General features: G+C 39.6%; 1 protein-coding gene and 1 pseudogene across 3 annotated transcripts in view; both read right to left on the bottom strand.

The window, feature by feature from the left end:
- Positions 1-20,047, bottom strand: part of NME8 (NME/NM23 family member 8) — a 49,751-nt gene that overhangs the window by 7,848 nt on the left and 21,856 nt on the right. For both annotated transcript variants that reach the window (XM_077864083.1, XM_077864084.1), the window contains exons 9-14: positions 19,084-19,176; positions 17,406-17,590; positions 9,425-9,600; positions 5,119-5,263; positions 4,193-4,300; positions 1,576-1,727 (exon numbers count right to left, since the gene is read on the bottom strand). In XM_077864083.1, the coding sequence (XP_077720209.1) occupies positions 1,576-1,727; positions 4,193-4,300; positions 5,119-5,263; positions 9,425-9,600; positions 17,406-17,590; positions 19,084-19,176 (859 nt within the window). The remainder of the gene's footprint in view (positions 1-1,575; positions 1,728-4,192; positions 4,301-5,118; positions 5,264-9,424; positions 9,601-17,405; positions 17,591-19,083; positions 19,177-20,047) is intronic.
- Positions 5,173-16,893, bottom strand: LOC144293129 (E3 ubiquitin-protein ligase makorin-1 pseudogene; annotated as a pseudogene). The gene is made up of 4 exons (XR_013360615.1): positions 16,826-16,893; positions 13,712-14,937; positions 9,425-9,472; positions 5,173-5,263 (listed from the first exon to the last, which is right to left on the bottom strand). The product of XR_013360615.1 is annotated as an E3 ubiquitin-protein ligase makorin-1 pseudogene (transcript).

Below are 20,047 nucleotides of genomic sequence, written 5' to 3'. Positions count from 1 at the left end.
AAATACACAACTTCAAAAATTTATATTGACAAAAATAAAAGAATGAAATAAATGAATTAAATGTCCAATTTAAAAAGCTAGAAGAACATTTTAAAAACCTACTAGAGGGGCACCTGGGTGGCTCAGTGGTTGAGCATCTGCCTTTGGCTCAGGTCGTGATCTCGGGGTACTGGGATCAAATCCCGCATCAGGCTCCCCATGGGGAGCCTGCTTCTCCCTCTGCCTATGTCTCTGCCTCTCTCTCTCTCTGTGTCTCTCATGAATAAATAAATAAAATCTTTTTTTAATTAAATAAATAAATAAATAAACTACTAGAGAATTGAAGGCAAAATTTTTAAAAATACAGAAAGTAATGAGTTTGAAAACAGAAAATAAAACATAAATCAAATATGTTTTTTTGAAAAACAACAAATGAAGAAATGTCAGGGTGGAAATAACCATTGAAAATGAGTAAATTAAACATGATAATAAGAGACCATGAACTCTATGTAGACGAAATGGATAATATCCTAAGAATACACAACTTAGCAAGATTAACTCTAATTTACTATAGTGGAGGTAAAAAGTTTAAATAGATCAATTTTCATAGAAGAAGCAGAGAAAGTAGTCAAAGAATTGTCCTACCAAAAAATAAAAATAAAAAAGCAACAGGCCCAGATGTTTTCATAGGAAGGCTCTACTAAATCTTCAAATACCAATCCCACTTCTGCTTAAACTCCTCCGAGCACCACAAATGAAGACATGTGCATTCTTTATGAAGTATTACATTGTTATCTAAACCTTGCACCAAAAATGAAAAGGACAGACCAATTTCATTATCTTAATTTTTTAAAATCCCAAATAAAATACAAGCAAATAGAATCCAAAAGCACATTTTAAAAAATACCTCATGACTAAGTGAAGTTTATACAAGAACGGGAGAATTGGTGAATATTAAACATATCATTAGTATGATCTTTCCTATTAATATATCTATGGAAATATTTCTTTTGATTTTTTGAATTTTTAGTGTCAAGAGTTTTATAAAATGTGAAGTGAGTCATTATTTTATTTATGTCTTTATTACTATGGACAAATGTTTCATTTATGTGAAAATCCAGAATGCAGTGGAAGAAATTTTGTAACACTGAGAACTTTCAGAGTCAATATTCATTTTTCATTTCCTGGTGTATTATATCCATTCAAATATATAACACAAACTTGTTTTAATCAACATTAGATCTTTATTTGTACAGCTGGATATCATTGAAATAAAGATATGAAATACTTTTGACTGAGTTCTTTTTTTAAAAAATAAATAAATAAATAATATATCTATGGAGAAAAACATTGTCACCTCCATCAACTCTGAAAAGAACTTCAACAAAACTCAATTTCATTTTGATTATAAGAGAGACAGAGAGAAGGAAGAAGGGAAGGAGGGTGAGAGAACAATAATGACAAAAGTTCATTGTTAAATCTATATTGAGCCATGTGGGCGTTCATTGCCTTATTCTTCTAACTTTTCCATAGTTTAAAATCTTTCACAAAACCTGAAGGAAATGTACACAACAATTTTTATTTCTAAATATTTACCTCTTTGTTCATGTGTTACGTGAGGCTTAATCAGTGCTAAAGTATCTTGAGAAGGAAAGAAATACTGTATTTCCTTTTCGGCTTCTTCTAATGAGTCACTTCCATACAACTGGTTGATAGGCAAATCTTCCATTGCAAATCGCATGCATAAACTTTGAAATAGAAGTCAAGAGCTGTTAGAGCATAACATACTGTAGTATAAACTACTGCAACAGAACACTATATAAATTGTCCAAAAGTCATCAAGCAACTCATTCTTGATCGAGCCATTATGCAAAAGGTATTAACTATAGAGCAGCTTGGAGCACACTACTTCCTTACAAGGAGGGAATGGTCGTTAGGAAGAAAGAACCATGAAATAATCATGATGTGACCACTGACAGATAACTCTGAAAGAAGGAAAGGTGCCTTGGTGCAGGCAACAAGCAGCCTGTAGAACCCTGTTCACACTGCTTGCTAGCTATGTGTCACCGGGCAATTACTTCATTTCTCTATGCTTTTAATCGTCTCAAATATCAATAAGATAATGAAACTGCTCTGGAAGGAGATTTTGAGAATCAGATGATATATTTGAAATATATGGTGCATATTAAGCTCTCAATAAATATTCCTTTCCCGCCCTTCATCACTAAATGTCATTAAGCACTAGAGATGGTATTGGACTCTATGCCAAAGCCTCCAAATTACACTGAATCCAGGAGGCACTGCTATGGAATCCTCCAGCAGAGCAAATGCAGTGATAAAAGAGGAATATGCAGGATGGCTTCATGTAAAGAAGCAGGAATGAGGTTGATGGTACTAGACATGTTCAGTTAGGCAGGTTTCTTTTTAGAAATTTTATTTATTTGTTTGTTTATTTGTTTATTTATTTAGAGTGTGTGTGTGTGTGTGAGAGAGAGAGAGAGAGAGAGAGAGAAGGGGGAGGGACAGAGGGAAAGGGAGAGATAACCCCAAGCACACTCCATGTTGAGTGCAGAGCCCCACACAAGGCTCAAAACCAGGACCCTGAGATCATGATCTCCAAACACACAAGAGTTGGACACTCAACTGGCTGCACCACCCAGTGCCCCTGGGTCAGGCAGTTTATCCTGGTTCTGCTTCCTCTGCAATAGATGAATGCATATACCTAAATCAATTGCTGTTCCTTGATGGTTTTTTTTTTCAGTTGCCCTTTTTCCTGTCTCGTTATCTACATATATTTCAGTAGAGGATTACTCTCTGCTCATTTCATTTTCTACCCTTTACACATAGTCCTGAACTGCCAACACACAAAATTCAGTCATAGTGAATAACACCCTTTCCTATTAATAAACTGACTTCACTTGGCTTCTGTCCTTACACCGTCTTCTTACCTCTTTGCTTTTGGCGATGCATTCAAATTTCCTTTTTTTGCTTTATCCAATTTGACCTTCCCACTTGACCTTTGGCAGTTCTCACATCCCTGATTTGAAGTCCCTTGGAGCCCAATACCCTTGGAGCCTGTGATTACCAGGAGTGGAGGATTTGCACAATGAATGATGAAAAGAGCCTATGGTATCACCAAGCAGCCCCTCTGTGGCGCTATTGGACATAATTATTGGGGAAAGTATGTATGTGAGGGGAAGGATGGGATAGAGGGAGTAGGTGATGAATGAGGGGTTGCTGTGCTTCTCCCTTCTGCAAAGTGACCATATTTCGGATTAAGCAACGCAGTGCAGAATCTGATACCCGAGTGCAGGGAAGGGGAGCTTCCCTCACAGCTCTGCTGAGTTATTTCAAAAGCAACCCTAAAGAACTGAGTAGAGCTAAGGAAACTAGAAAGGGAGGAACCAATAAAAAAAATAACAGTCAAGACTAGCTGTGAACTTGTACTAACATAGGGATCATAAAGGCCCTGGTTGGAATCCTCGCTGTAATAGTGAGGTAGAGAGGGGCAGTCACTGAGTGCCTTCACCTGGAGAAAATGTGTCTGTACTGCTATCTTCACATTTGAAACCATAATTCTAGAACAGTATGGCTATAAGCATAGGCCTTGTGTCAACAGGAATTCCCATCTCTCAGATGGCATGCCTTGCATTCTATGCTACACTTCATTAAGAGGTTCCATGGCATGCGGCTCATACTACTCACAGACTGTCCAACCTCTCTTATCCTTTATAATAATTGTAGGGCTAAGTAAAGGGTAAAATATGTCCATGCAGAACAAATCAGATTCCAGATTATTCTACCCCAAAGAAAACATTTCAGTGTTTCTATGTGATACTTCATTAGTACTGCTATTTATTATACCCACATGTATGTCAAGCTTGCTGTATCCAATAGAGCATCTCTGTTCTTGCCCATTTGAAGGGAGGGCTTTTCTTCTCCTGAATCAATTCCTACCAAGGCCAAGAGATGGCCTTGTGGCTGGGCACCCACCAGTAACTTCCCAGCCCCACACCAAGCATCCCACAACCTTCTTCTGCAAAGCCTTGGCCTTACTCAGCTGCCACTGGGCTGGACCTCTGGTCATAATTAGGAAAAGTAGTTTTCCTAAGAGCCTCCCTTAGACTAGAGCTGTGGTTCCTGTATCTGCATCCAAAAAGAAATTAAAATGTCAACTGTGAAAAAAGTTTGGGATCTGTGATATGAATCCTACCTCTCTGGCAGATGTTCCTTGGCTTTTTCAACACTACTTGGCCCAATTAAGTTTTTCCAGTGTTGTAAACCACAGTCTCTTAATAAAACAAGGGCTAGAGATGGACCACTGTTAGAACAACAACAACAACAACAAAAAGTTATGACTCAGTAGCTAAATCCATATACATAATATAAGTAGATTTGTTAAATAGACTAAAAATATGTCAAGATCATCCTTTTATCAAGATGAGGGATGCCTGGGCAGCTCATCAGTTGAACATCTGCCTTCCGCCCAGGGTGTGATCCTGGAGACCCGGGATCAAGTCCCACATCGGGCTCCCTGCATGGAGCCCACTCCTCCCTCTGCCTCTGTCTCTGCCTCTTTCTCTCTGTGTCTCTCATGAATAAATAGATAAAATCTTTAAAAAAAAAAAAAAAAGAGTCTAAGGTGAATTTCCACTGGTATTCTCTCAAGAGTACACCGAACATCTTACAAAAGGATGATTCCAGATTCCAGCTAACTTATATACCCTTGGTGTCACGGCTATTTCACTTATTCTTCTAGAAATAACTTCTGACAGAGTTCTAGTATCTCATTCTTTTCCTAGGACTAGTGATCTTCAGGATTACCAAAACCCCTGAGAGTCAGTATGTTCTCTGCTTGCATTTAATGCTATACACCTTCGATTTCTGGCATTAGACTTGATGGACTCCAGTAACTTCACCGGGGCCTTGCTATTGCTCCAGTAACATTCCAGGAGGATGAGAGAAGATGGGCAGTTGAGCAGAGAATTGAGATAGGAGTGAGATTGGCAAAGAAGTAGATTCAGCATATGTTTACAGAACTGAGAGGTGCAGCAACACGACCAGGGCAGGGTCAAAAGAAGATTTAAATGATTCAAGACTAAATCAGACTGTGTCTTCAAAGCCCGAAATCAACTTTACCTGGTCATTTGTTCTATAACATTTTCAAAATAATCCTCATTTTCATATTCTCTGCACAGTGTTTGTGCTTCTTCTTCTGATAATATAATTTGTCTTTGCATCAGTATTTTAAAGCCCTCATCTTCAATAATCTTCAAAACATGCTCTAAATAAAAAGTCACATAAAAAGTGTTAAATCAATAGGTTATTGGCTATACATACCATAGAGAATGTTTTATTATGAAGGCATATAATAGCACTTCATCCTCATTTGAAATTTAGACGTTTGCAAAAATAGCTTACTAGATTTTAAGGTGAGTAATATTATTAACATACAAATTATGATTTATAATTCTCTTTCCAATTTTCCATTACACAAGAATCATACACATTCAAGGTGTATAAAACTGGAAAACATTACAACTGAAATAAAATATTCACTGGATGGGCTGAATGTCAACAAGGAAATCACAGAATTCCGTTTTACAGCTAACACAATTGAAATGATCCAATTGAACTGCATACAGCCCAGGTGGCTCAGCGGTTTAGCGCTGCCTTCAGCACAGGGCCTGATCCTGGAGACCCGGGATCGAGTCCCACGTCGGGCTCCCTGCATGGAGCCTGCTTCTCCCTCTGCCTGTGTCTCTGCCTCTGTGTGTGTGTGTGTGTGTGTGTCTCTCATGAATAAATAAATAAAATATTTAAAAATAAATAAATAAATAAACAATAAAATAAATAATAAAATAATAAAATAAATAAAAGTGGCCAAAGCCTTGGGAATCTGGGAAACTATGTCAAAATATCTAACACTTATATTTTTGGAATCCCAGACAGAGTGGAGAAAGAGTTGGCACAGGAGGAATAAAGAAATAATGGTGGGAAATTCCTCAAATCTGGTGAAGGATATTAATTTATGGATTCAAGAAGCTCAAGGAACCGCAAACTCAAAGATAAACTTAAAGCAAAGTATACTCAGGGATGCCTGGGTAGCAGAGTTGGTTGAGTGTCTGACTCTCGTTTTCCAGCTCAGGTGGTGATCTTCGTCCTGGGATAAAGCCCTGCATCAGGCTCCATGCACAAGGTAGAGTCTGCTTGAGATTCTCTCTCCCTCTGCCTCTGCCCCTCCCACTCATGCTTGCTCTCTCTCTCTCTCTCTCTCTCTCTCCAATAAATACAATAAATCTTAATAAAAAAAAAAAAAGGATACTGGGGCACCTGGGTGGCTCAGTCAGATATGCATCTCCCTTTGGCTCGGGACATGATCCCAGGGTCCTGGGATGGAGCCCCACACTGGGCTCCCTGCTCATCAAGGTGTCTGCTTCTCTCTCTCCCTCTGCCCCTCCCCCTGCTCGTGTTCTCTATCTCTCTCTCTCAAATAAAATCTTAAAAAAAAAAAAGATACTCATAGAAACAAAATTGCACAAAACCAAAGGTAAGAAAAAAACCTTGAAAGCAACCCCCTCAAATAAATAAACAAATAGGAAGGTACATGACATACAAGGGGAAAAAGGCTTTAAATGACTCTGGATTTTTAATGAGATACTAATAAATCCAGAAGGCAGTGGCACAACATTTTTAGAGTATTAAAGGAAAAAGTGGCAAACCAGAATTCTCTATCAGTACAATATCCTTCACGAATGAAAATAAAGACATTATTTTTTTCTTAAAGATTTTATTTATTTATTCATGAGAGACACAGAGAGAGAGGCAGAGACACAGGCAGAGGGAGAAGCAGGCTCCCTGCGGGGAGCCTGATGTGGGACTCGATCCTGGGACCCCGGGATCATGCCCTGGGCTGAAGACAGGCGCTCAACCACTGAGCCACCCAGGAGGCCGTAAAGACATTATTTGATGAAAGGAAAATAACTGAGTTTGTTGCCAGCAGATCTGCTCTTTTAAAAAGTATAAAAGGGGACGCCTCTTAAGTTTTTAAAAAATTCATCACTGTTGAAAAGCAAAAAATTACAATATGGTTTGGTGGAGCACTTGATACATGTACCTGTATTAGACATGGTGACTACAATAGGTAGGGAAAAGGGGAAAGGATGTGTGGGGCTATAAGGTGAAGTGGTAAAATATTAACCTGAAAGAGTTTTAAGTTAGGCATATAGGGCAGCCCTGGTGGCTCAGCAGTTTAGTGCCACCTTCAGCCCAGGGCGAGATCCTGGAGTCCCCATCAGGCTCCCCTGCATGGAGCCTGCTTCTCCCTCTGTGTCTCCGCCTCTCTCTCTGTGTCTCTCATGAATAAATAAATAAAATCTTAAAAAAAAAAAAAGTTAGGCATATATATTTTAACCCATAGCACACCACTAAAAGAAATGGACAAAAAAAAAAAAAAAAAGAAATGGACAAAATACATATAATTAAGAAGTCAACAGAGGGGCACCTGGATGGCTTGGTGGTTGAGTGTCTGCCTTCAGCCCAGGTGGTGATCCTGGGGTCCTGGGATCGAGTCCTACATCAGGCTCCCTGCAGGGAGCCTGCTTCTCCCTCTGCCTATGTCTCTGCCTCTCTCTGTGTCTCTCACAAATAAATAAATAAAACCTTAAAAAAATTCCTTAGAAGAAAACTTCAGGCCCAGGTAGTTTCACTGGTAAATTCTAATAAATATTTCAGAAAGATGTAATATGAATTTTACACTACCTCTTCAGGGAAATAAGAGTGACTACTTCTCATCTCATTTTATAAGGCCTACATTGCCCTGACACCAAAACCAGAGAAAGACATTACAACGAAAAGAATACAACAAATATTTCTGATGATTATAGACACAAAAGGCAACAAAATATTAAAAAATCAAACCCAGCTATATGTAAATATACAACCAAATGTAGCTTATCTGAAGGATGGTCCAATACTCAAAAATCAAAGAAATTGCCATATTATCAAACTCAAGCCTATAAAATATAATCGTATCAGTAGATACAGAAAAAAAAAGATGAGAAAATACAATATCTATTCATGATTTTTAAAAAACTTAAAAAACACCTTCCCAAACTAGAAATAGGTGGACATTTTTAAAAGTAGGTAAGGGTTGGGACGCCTGGGTGGCTCAGCGGTTGAGAGTTTGTCTTTGGCTCAGGTCGTGATCCCAGGTCTGGGGATCGAGTCCCCTATTGGGCTCCCTGTAAGGAGCCTGCTTCTCCCTCTGCCTGTGTCTCTGCCTCTCTGTGTCTCTCATGAATAAATAAACAAAATCTTTTAAAAAATTAAAATTAAAAAAAATAAAAGTAGATAAAGGTCTATAGTGCTAATATTGTACTTACTGGTAAAAGACTGAATGCTTTTGCTGTGAGGTCAAGAACAAAGTAACCATGTCACCTCTCCTAATCAGCATCATACAGGAAGTTCTAACTAGTTCAGTAAGGCAAGCAGAAGAAATAAAATCCATACCAATTTGAAAGAAAGAGGTAAAACTGAATTAAGGTTCAATTAAGATGATATTATTGTCTTATCACCAGCTCTCATCCTGGCATTTCGTCCTGCAAGGGTGCATCAGACAACGTCTGGAGATATTTCTGGTCTCACACTGAGGGTGGGGAGGATGCTACTGGCATAGTGGGTAGAGGCCAAGAATGTTATGAACATTTTGCAATGTGCATAATACTGCCTCTTTTTTGAGGGGGAGGGGGCACAAGGGAAACGGAGAGAAAGAATTGTAAGCACACAGCCCATCACGGAGCTCGATCTCAAAACCCTGAGATCATGCTCTAAGTCGAAATCAAGAGTCAGTTGCTTAACTGACTGCGCCACCCAGGCACCCCAGATACAGCCTCTTTCAACACAGAATTACCTAGTCCCAAATGTAAGTAGGTCTGAAGTTGAGAAACTCCGGTCTGCATAAAAATCCCAAGGAAACTACACCAAACCTTTTAGAACGAAGTGTGTTCAGCATGTCAAAGAATATAAGGTCAAAAAAAAAAAAAAAAAACAAAGAATATAAGGTCAATATACAAATATCGATTGCATTTCCATATACTAACTATAAAAAAGAATCAATAATACAAATTTAAGGTCTGTATTCTTGTTCCGTCACTGTCTGCCATGTGAATATGGGCAAAGGTTAAGAATAACTAGCACCCTCTAGGTGCCAGGCACTTTATTTATGTTTTTTCTCATTTTTTTTTTAAGTAAGCTCTATTTCCTAACATGGGGCTCAAACTCACGACCCCAAGATCAAGAGTCACACACTCCACCACCGACTGAGCCAGCCAGGCGCCCTTCATTTTAATCTTGTGAAATAGGTGTTTTTTTCCTCTAATGTTAAATTTTAAAATAACATCTTTTAATGTAATTATACTAGAGTTTATTTATATTTATTCCTTACCTCTCTTTTCTTGAAAGAGCCTCGGTCGAAGGAATGCCAGGGTCTTCTCTAATTTGAGGTTTTTCATATTTTTAAAATCAGGAAATAAGATATCAATGAAATGATTAGTATCAGTTAGATTCTCTTCAATATCACAAAACTGAGATACATGTTGTCTTTCCAGATATTCCTGTAAACTGTAGAAATCCAATATATAATTTAAGATTATCATACACTGGAACTTGATAACCATGTCCGAAAATTGAAAGTGGTAACAAGGTCACAAATATTTTGTGGTTCAATAAAACAAATAACAACTGAATGTCATGTAAAGATAAGTTGTATCTTTCTATCAAATCTAAGAGTTATGTTTTAATTCAACTTTTTGTTGAACCAATCCAAGGATCAACTACGTGAAAGCATGTGTGTTTGACTTCATGAGAGGGTAATGAAGATCAACATAAAATACGGCTAAAAAATGTTTTCTTAATAAAATGTTTAATTAAAAAAAATAAATAATAAAATGTTTAATTAATTAATTATTTTTTAAAAGTGTTTTTCTTGGGATGCCTGGGTGACTCAGTCAGCTAAGCGTCTGACTCTTGATTCCTGCTCAGGTCATGATCCCAGAGTTCGGAGATCGAGCCCCATGTCAGGCTCCTGGCTGGGTGTGGAGCCTACTTAAGATTCTCTCTCCTCCCTTTGTCCCTCCCTCTCTCTCTTTAAAAAAAAAACAAAAACAAAAAAAACAAAATAACTTCCTTTTTTTTTTTTTATGTAAAGTTTTCCTGGTAGTTTCTACTTTTCCTTTTAAGGTTGTTTTTGAGTCAAGTGTTAGTAAGAGTATATGATATATTCTCAAATACATAAGATAGTTTGGTTACCTCTTTATTGCTTATTTCCAATTTTATTAGATCATAATCATCAAATGCACATGATGACATCTTAATTTTTAAAAATGCATTAAGGTTTTCTTTGCAAAATAATGTATTGTGGGATTTAAGGCTATGTATATCTATACTGTATATATAATTATACCAGGGCACTTTTAGACTACTGTACCTTCTTCATAAATGTTGCTTTCGACATCATATCCTCCTTTATTAAATTTAGCACTTTTAAAAGATTTATTTAGTCTGCCTTTGGCTCAGGGTCATGATCCCGGGGTCCTGGGATCGAGTCCCACATCGGGCTCCATGCAGGGAGCCTGCTTCTCCCTCTGCCTGTGTCTCTGCCTCTCTCCCTGTGTCTCTCATGAATAAATAAATAAAACCTTTTAAAAAAAAATTTAGGACAGTTTACACTGATATAAAACTATTATCTCATAAATAGTTCATATTCAAATTTTACCAATCTTACAATACTGTCCCATTAATATTAAATTCTTAAATCCTGGAGCATACATTGCCTGTAACTGTCCTATCTCTCTGGTCTCCTTTAATCTCTAACAATGCCTCAGCCTTTTCATCTTTCATGATACTGACATTTTTAAAGAGTCCAAGTTAGCTGTTTTGTAGACTGTTCTTCATTTAGGATGTTTTTTTTTAAAGATTTTATTTATTTATTCATGATAGACCAGAGAGAGAGAGACAGAGAGACAGAGACAGAGACACAGGCAGAGGGAGAAGCAGGCTCCATGCAGGGAGCCCCATGCAGGACTCGATCCCAGGACCCCAGGATCATGCCCTGGGCCGAAGGCAAGCACTAAACCACTGAGCCACCCAGGGATTCCCCCATTTAAGATGGTTTCAAACTATTGGGTGGACCAGTAGTTTCCTATTACTTAATAGGATTTGGATCTTTGGCAGGAATATTATATAAGTGATGCTGTGTCCTTCATACACCACAATATGATGTACATGATGTAAGTTTTTCCCATTGTCGATGGTATTAATGTGGTTAACGTGGTATCTTCCTGGGGCACCCAGGTGGCTCAGTGGTTGAGTGTCTCTGCCTTTGGCTCAGGGCGTGATCCTGGGGTCCTGGAATGGAGTCCTGCATGGGTCTCCCCACAGGGAGCCTGCTTCTCCCTCTGCCTGTGTCTCTGCCTCTCTCTGTGGGTCTCTTATGAGTAAATAGATAAAATCTTTAAAAACTAAGAGTAAAAAAATAATAAAGTGGTATCTTCCTGTATTCTCCACTGAAGACTATTTCCATTGTGTAAATAATAATATATCTATGAGGACACTATTTATTTTTCCATGCAATGGTTGTAGTACCCATTGATAATTCTTGTCTGCATCGATTATTACTATAATGGTTTTTAATGTAGCTTTTTTTTTAACCTTAACCTTGTAATCTCTGTATTTAATGAGATAACCTTTTCATATTTAGTATAATAGCCATAAACTTAACTACCTTCCTTCCATCTTACTTTACATATACTATTTACTCTAAATTGTACTTTCTTGGGTGCCTGAGGGGCTCAGTCTGTTAAGTGTCTGCCTTCAGCTCAGGTCATGATCCCAGGGCCCTGGGATTGAGCCTCACATCTGGCTCCCTGCTCAGCGGGGAGCCTGCTTCTCCCTCTGTACCTCCCTCCTGCTCATGATTTCTCTCTCTCTTTCATGCTTTCTTTCTCTCAAATAAACAAATCTTTAAAAAATAATAAATTACAGTTTCTTCTTTTTTTTCTTTCCCTTATTTGGCTGGTCTGAGCAAGTTGCTATCCGTTCCGAGTTTTTCCCTTGTGAATATAGAGGTTCCCTTTTACTTATCCACTACACTGATGTTCACCCTTTTACCTTCTTCCGTAAGCAAACATATATGTTCCAAATTTTTCATACATTCCGACACACTATATTTCTCTAACATCCATCCCCACTTCTGTAAACTTGAAAAAGAACCCGAAAAATACTGTGTTCCTTCTTCATGTCAGCTTCCCTTTCTCCTGAGGAGAACATTTTCTCCCTTATATCAAAGTGCTCTTTCCATTTTTTGTTTAAGTCTTCCCTCAAACATTTTTCAAGTGATATATCCCCAAGAATGCCCTGAGCATCTCCCTTTGCTTCTCCAGGTAAAGGATATCCTGGTTTCATTAAGATGGGGTGGGGTGGGGTGCTGTTTCTCTCAGTGATCTGATGGCAAGTCCCATGTCGCTCAGAGATTTTTCCCTTTTAACAAACTTGGTCTCCAGTTGCTGCCAAATATGCAGTTGGTGGAAGGGGACCACCTAAAGTGCAAGTCACTGGGGGAAGCACTGTCTCTAACAAATTTTAAACCAATTTTAAGCTAAAAGCTGGGCTGTTTTTCTTAGCATCACCATGCACCAGCGATTCTAAACAATGTTCGTGGTAAATCACTCCTCCTTGAAAAAAAATCTTTTGTCTACATTCTAAATAATTCCTGTGGTGGGTGTTAAATTTTAACAATATACGTGTAGGCTTTAGGTTCGCTTATTTTTATTACTTATCTTTAATAAACAGTGTACTCTAGCTGGTACTCTGCATGTAAGAATCAATTCTAAAGGGGATCCCTGGGTGGTGTAGTGGTTTGGCGCATGCTTTTGGCCCAGGGCGTGATCCTGGAGACCCGGGATCGAATCCCACGTCGGGCTCCCAGTGCATGGAGCCTGCTTCTCCCTCTGCCTGTGTCTCTGCCTCTCTCTCTCTCTCTGTGTGTGACTATCATAAATAAAATAAAAAAAAAAAAAGAATCAATTCTAAAATAACAAAGATATTGGCGAGAACACAATATCTTCTGGAATTTTCTGTGAAACAGGAATTTTATGTATCTCCATTTAACATGCAATAAAGATCCTTTTTTTTTTTTCATGTTACAAAAACAACAAGCTTTAAGATTTATTTTTGTAATTTTTTTTTTTACAGAGAAAAACGACACACCCCTTGGGGGGAAGGTGAGGGATTAAGACAGGCCCTGGGTAAAAATGATCACAACAGGGCAGCCCCAGTGTTGCAGCGGTTTAGTGCCACCTGCAGCCTGGGGTGTGATCCTGGAGACCCGGGATCGAGTCCCACATTGGGCTCCCTGCATGGGGCCTGCTTCTCCCTCTGCCTGTGTCTCTGCCTCTCTCTCGCTCTCTCTGAATGAATAAATAAATAAATCTTTAAAAAAAAAATGATCATGACAGCACCTGGAGTTGCTAGGCCTGCCTAGGAGAGACACGGGCACTTCCACACCAGCACAGGGGACAGCAACCATCTGAGGCTCAGCAGACCAGTTCACACACCACGCAAAGATCCAAGTCATAAAAATCTTCCAGCTCATCATGAAATAGGTCCCCCTGGTCTTCAGAGTCTGTCCGGTTGTCGTCCCCACCTGTAGCCAAAAGCATAAGCAACATCTCACCCAGCTCAAAGGTGACAACCTCCTCTCCTTCATTGTCAGAGGGGTTGCTGTTCTCTCCTTCCTCAATGAGCTCCCAGAAGTGGTTCCTTCGTTGGGCCCAGTGCCTGCTTGATGTTCCCTTAGTCTCTGCGGCTCCTCTCTACAGCCATCAGGGTATGCATGCTTGTAAAAATAGTTGCCTCCAAATGGGCAGCTCCCACGATTTCAACAAAATACCTGCACTCCTTTATGCTCATTGCCTCCTTGTATCTCTGATTGAGTTTCTGCTTCTCTTCTTTCTCCTCCACCCAGTACTCACTTGGAATGACAGTTAAATGGGATCCGGCATTGGGGGCAGGACTTTATGATCTCGCTCTCCAATTGCTTAGCACTCCTCCACTTGCGAATACACTTGAGACAGTAAGTGGGGTTGCAGTTGGTGACAATCCCAAAGTGACACTCACTGGGGTTGGCTTTCTCATAGACCACCTCCATGCAGATCCCACACACCACGTCCTTGCTGTGCTGGACAGCAGATGAGAGCTCCACGTCCTTCCCGTGGGCCTCACTGCAAGATCTTCTATGTTGTGATCTCTGGGCAGCATCCATCAGATGGAGGACCCGCAGCCTACACCGGTCACATGAGTCTCCGTGGAGATACACACGGTTCTCCCTGTACGGGCACTCTCCCCCTGCAGCAGAGGGCCACAGCTGCTTCTTTGTTCCTGTTGCTGTCTGCTCTTTCTCTGATTCTTCCTTGGTCGCTTAGCCCTGTGGGGGTGCTCCTGTCCCGGAAGGGGCAGGACAGCCACAGTAAGGCTGCCGGGCACAAGCTCAATGGCATTCACCCAGTCTTCTGAGCCTGCGCCGACAGTTGCAGAGTTTGAATTTCTGGACTTGGCTTCGCCCGTATTCATTTCAACAACTGGTCCAGCTCCCGATGAGAGACTTGAGGAAGGAGCAAGGGATGATTTTGCAATTAGATCCGCAGCAGGCACTTCTTCCTGTTTCACTGGCTTGCCGTGTTCATCTCTGCAGCGGTCTCCGTAAATACAGCATCCTCGCTGAAAACGCCTGCACGCTACCCCATAAGGACAGTCAGAGAGGTCATGCGAATAGCGACAGTTATCTCCTTCCTACAAACCCCAGGCATGAAATACCTTAGCTCGTAGCTTTTCTTCTTGCTTTTGGTATGGGTTGAAGTGATGGACTCAGAGTGGATGGCCAAGAAAGAATTCTTGAGATGGCTTTGGTTCAAAAAAAGGTGGTTTTATCAGAACAAAGGGCCTGGGTTCCTGGGCTGAAAGGGCTGTCAGTAAAGACCAATTTTCAGGATGTCATTGAGAAATCTTCAAATCTTAAGGCTTACAAACAAAATTTGCTCTTTATTCCTGTGGTAGACTAATATATACATATTAGCATATAGTAATATATACTATACGAATATATACTAATACATGCTATATGAACATGTACTATTCATATATTTATGGAGTTTTTTCCTTTCTATGAAAACACATTAATATAATTGAGCAGTATTAACCTGTTGCTTGTTTCTTTTTTGGTATTACAATACTCTATTTTTTTTTGCTTATATGTTCATATAGACACAAAATTTCCTAAAGGATAATTTTCACTATTTATGTTTTTTATTTATTTTTTTTTCTGGCCATTATTATTTGTCTTGCTCAATAATTAGTACTAAACACAATATTATCATATAGAGGAGAGGGGTGCTAAGAAAATTATCTACTTGGGGTTTCTTTCTTTTTTTTTCTACTTGGGGTTTCAAACATACTGAGCACATCACTGTCTGTTCTTTCTTTTTTCAATGGCATTAGTGTTGTTGGTTTTTTTCCCCCAGGATATTCTGTATCTGTGTTTTTCTGCATTGGTCGAGGCTGGGCCTCTAAGCCCTTTCAACTAGATGTATGTATTTCTTCATTTCAGGGAATCTTGTTCTCTATTCTTTGTTGAATTCTAGCTTGTTCATCTGAATGGATGTATGTAATTTCTTCTCTGTATGTAATTTCTCTTACTAGCACGATGGTTTCCTCAGTATATTCTCGACATCGCTTAAAGTCTTGCTTTCATAACGTCTGTCTCATTTTATTTCTGTACTTTGAGCTATTTCTTTCATCTGATTTGCCAAGTTATTAATTCGAGTCTCAAATAACTATCACACTCTCCAATTCTTCTGAATTTACAGTTCAGATCACAATTTATTTTATAGTTCAAATTTGAAAATCTCTTTTTATGTAGCACTTGAATCTCAAGCATTATTATTACTACTACTACTACTATTTTATTTAAAGATTTTTCCAGCCCTAGCAGTTCTTTTTCACTAGATTTATGTGACTTTTGACTTTTGTGTTGATCTTCCTTTCTTTGACCACTAGGCTCCCTTAGTTGTACAGTCATTTTTCATTTTTCATTGACTTTTGACTTTTGTGTTGATCTTCCTTTCTTTGACCACTAGGCTCCCTTAGTTGTACAGTCATTTTTCTTGGTTGATCTACTGGGGCTCGCATCTGGGTTTTGGAACATTAGGTGTTAGAAACCCTAGAACTGGAAGGCAAAAATGGCCTCTAGGCTACAAGGAAGCAGGCTATCATTCCCCTGTGGGAACAAATGATAAGAGCCCTTATAGATCTGGTCCTCAAAGGCAGGCAATTTTGGTAATCCTGCTCAACTCCATGTTGGGCTTTTGTGGGGGTCAGGAAGGCCCAGTGAAGTCCAATATGAACCTGGCCCTGGGGAGTCACAAGTCTATGTTTGTTCTTCCCAAGACCAACGGCTGTCCCCAGGTTGTTGTCTCCTGTGACTGAGCTCAGGCACTCCCCAAGGTGTCTGTGGAGAAAGCACCACACCACCTTCCCCTTGTCTCTAGTTCTGGACCACCAGAACTCTGGTCTCACCTATGTCCAGATGCTTATTAGCACAGGTTCCCTTTGATTCTAGAGAGGCAGAAAAGAGTAGACAGTAAAGGTATAGAATTCAGACTGCTCTGATCCCAGAAATCTTTTTAAGGATTATTTTAGGAATTGTACCTATTATCTACAATTTAAATGAGAGTTTTACAAAAGAAAAACTTACTCTCTATAGCTATGACATGTGTAGAGATAAAGAGATTACCAAGAATAGAAGAGACACTTTGTATGGACAGAGAAATACACGAGATTATAGGAGGTAGGAACTAACATCTTCACTTAGTCATAAAGATTTGGAACAGAAAAGGAGTTTAGAGGTCATTTCATTTCCTGCCATCTTTGTATTCCCAGGGCTTGGCACATAGTAGAACTTTAATAAATACTAGATAAATGGAAGGATACATAACAGAGTGAATGAATGAGTGAGTAATTAGTTACTGCCATTAACTAATTCTATGACTCTGGATAACGTAGCTAATAGAACCACACCTTCCTCTTCTATAGAATGACTGGAAAGCAAAGGTAAACGACTCTGACCTTTGAGTTCTTAACACACAGGCTGATAAAGGAGACAGACATGCAAACAGATAACATGGTATGGGCTGAGCAGGGAGCCTGTCTCTCCCTCTCCCTCTGCCCTTCCCCCCACTTGTGATCTCTATTTCTCTCTCAAATAAGCAAAATCATTTTTTAAATGTGTACTCTTAGATTTTGAGATATTTGGATATTACACTTCATTGCCTACTATACAACATATAATTGTAAGTTTCCTGGTTTCGAGCTACCTGTCGTGCTTCTTTTTTACTGGAGTCCTGACCTCCTCATGGTGATCCTCATCTGCTTCTTTAGCTTCCATCTCAGGATCGGGTTCAGTTTCCTTCAGGTCAGGCTGTTCTTCATCTCCTTGAGATATAACTAGAATATGGCTTACTCCACTTGTCATAAAAAGGACAAAATCTTGAAAGTCAGGCTACAAAATAAGATGATAAACTGCTTACTTCTGAAATGGATAGACGAAAAAGACAGCCACTCCCCAACTCAAGCAATGTCACTCCCTTCCCAATCACTAGGCAATGGAGTGTTATCTCTGTAAGCCCCCTCTTTTTTTTTAAGATTGTATTTGTTTATTCATGAGAGGCAAAGAGAGAGGCAGAGACGCCAGCAGAGGGAGAAGCAGGCCCCATGTAGGAAGCCCGATGTGAGATTCGATCCCGGGACCCCATGATCACACCCCGAGCCGAAGCAGACGCTCAACTGCTGAGCCCCCTAGGTGTCCCATGTAAGCCCCCTCTTAACAAACACATCTTTGAAGGATGGAAGTTCACAAATAACAGGGATTGATCTTAAAGATGGTCTAATTACCATTCTCAAGCTTCAGGATGCTTCCAAATCATCAGATGGGCTTGCTAAAACACGATTTGGAGGGCAGCCCGGGTGGCTCAGTGGTTTAGTGTCACCTTCAGCCCAGGGCATGATTCTGGAGGCCTGGTTTCGAGTCCCACATCGGGCTCCCTGCATGGAGCCTGCTTCTCCCTCTGCCTGTGTCTCTGCCTCTCTCTCTCTCTCTCTCTTTCTGTGTGTGTGCATGTGTCTCTCATGAATAAATAAATAAGATCTTAAAAAAAACACACACACACACAATTTGGAAAGCCCAATCTGAGTTCATAACTCAGTCGGTTGAGGATGGTCTTTGAAATCGGATTGTCTCAAAAGTTCCCACGTGATGCTGAGGCAGCTGGTCCAACCTTTCCCTGGGGCCAGGAGAGGTGGTTTGGAGCATCACAGCCAGGTGACAAAGTGCTATCTACTAGAACTTTCTCTGATTACAAACACTTTCTTCTGTGCTCTCCAATACGTGTAGCCACATGCAGCTACTGAGCACTTGAAATGTGGCCAGTGCAACCTGAGACTCTGAATTTCTTAATTGATTCGATTTTCATTAATTTAAATTCAAATGGCCACATGTGGCTGATGGCCACTAGGCTGAACAGCACATTTCCAGAAGCAATGTCCTCTAACCCCCAAGCCACTGCACTTTCCAATACACAGCACTGCCTTTCTTAAACTCCCCTGGGGCAAAAGAGAAAATAGCCTAAGACTTAGGCCTTTAGGTAGTGAAAGGATTAAGGCTTCCCTGTGAGGTTTATGACAAGGAGCCTTCAACCTGGGATAAAAATCTCTAGGAAAGGACTGGATGCTCATTTCAAACAGGTCTTCACTCCAACAAAGTATAATCGGACCATCTGCTGTTGCTCAGCTGCCACTGTTTCTACCAAAGACTTCTCCGTCATTGGCTTCCTTGGCCTTACCATAATATGGACACCAATGGGGACAATGGGATGTCATTTGGATGGTCAGACTTATTCAGTTGCTTTACTAAAATAAGAGGTCAAAACTTAGAGGAATCCACAGTATCTGAAAACACAGTGGCTTTTTTTGTTTGTTTGCTTTTGACTTTCTTACCTCCTCCGCTTTGCGACTATAGAACTCCCTTGCTTGTTGTTCTGTGAGCACTCTCTTGTCCTCAATTTCCAAGACGTACCCTGCCTCAATAATCTTCATGTAGAGAGTAAGGTCAGATCCAGATGCACCACAGGACAACATGTAAAACAAGTCAAGGACATTTGTTCCTTGCGTCTAAAAAACCACCTGGATTTGAACGCATTTCAGCTGAAGACCTCAAAAAAGGATCCATAGGGCAGTAGGTTTGAAGAGGCTCAAAAATACATAAACAGAGAAGGCCCTTTGCATGCCTCCTGGTATGTAAGTTTGCAAGGCTTGAACCAGAGACTCCACAGAATTTCTGTTATTTAAATGACTTACCCCAAAATGTGGGGCAAGTCATTTAAATAATAACTAATTAATAATTTAAACTAAAGAATTACCTAAATTCCAAGGGAAGAATCATGTTTTCTTGAATCATTCGTAAAAACATAAATCTATAAGCACTTTTAACCATCTACTTCAAAATTGGTTTGACATTATTTTTTAAAAGGCTTTTCAATCAATTGAATTTAAATTAAAAATTAATTACATTTAAGTGTAAAAATTAAATTTAAAAAATAAAAAATAGGGACACCTGAGTGGCTCAGTGGTCAGGTGTCTGCCTTCGGCTCAGGGAGCGCTCCTGGGGTCCTGGGATTGAGTCCCACATCGTGCTCCCTGCATGGAGCCTGCTTCTCCCTCTGTCTGTGTCTTTGTGTCTCTCATGAATAAATAAATAAAATCTTTTTAAAAAAATAAAATGAAATAAAATAAAAAATAGAAGTCTTTCCTTTGTTAAGGCTATAACTCATAATCTAGTATATTTTACACTTTATAGGAAAATCAAAAACAAAACAAAACTATCCAAATTACGGGGAAATATCGAATTTGAGATTTTGCCAAGCTTTGTCTTAAAAAAAAACTTTAATGACAAATTCAGTTT

This window comes from Canis aureus, chromosome 21 (genome assembly GCF_053574225.1).
Source record: "Canis aureus isolate CA01 chromosome 21, VMU_Caureus_v.1.0, whole genome shotgun sequence".
Lineage (NCBI taxonomy): Eukaryota > Metazoa > Chordata > Mammalia > Carnivora > Canidae > Canis > Canis aureus.
Note: the sequence above shows the minus strand (reverse complement) of the source record. Positions and strands in the feature narration are given on the sequence as shown.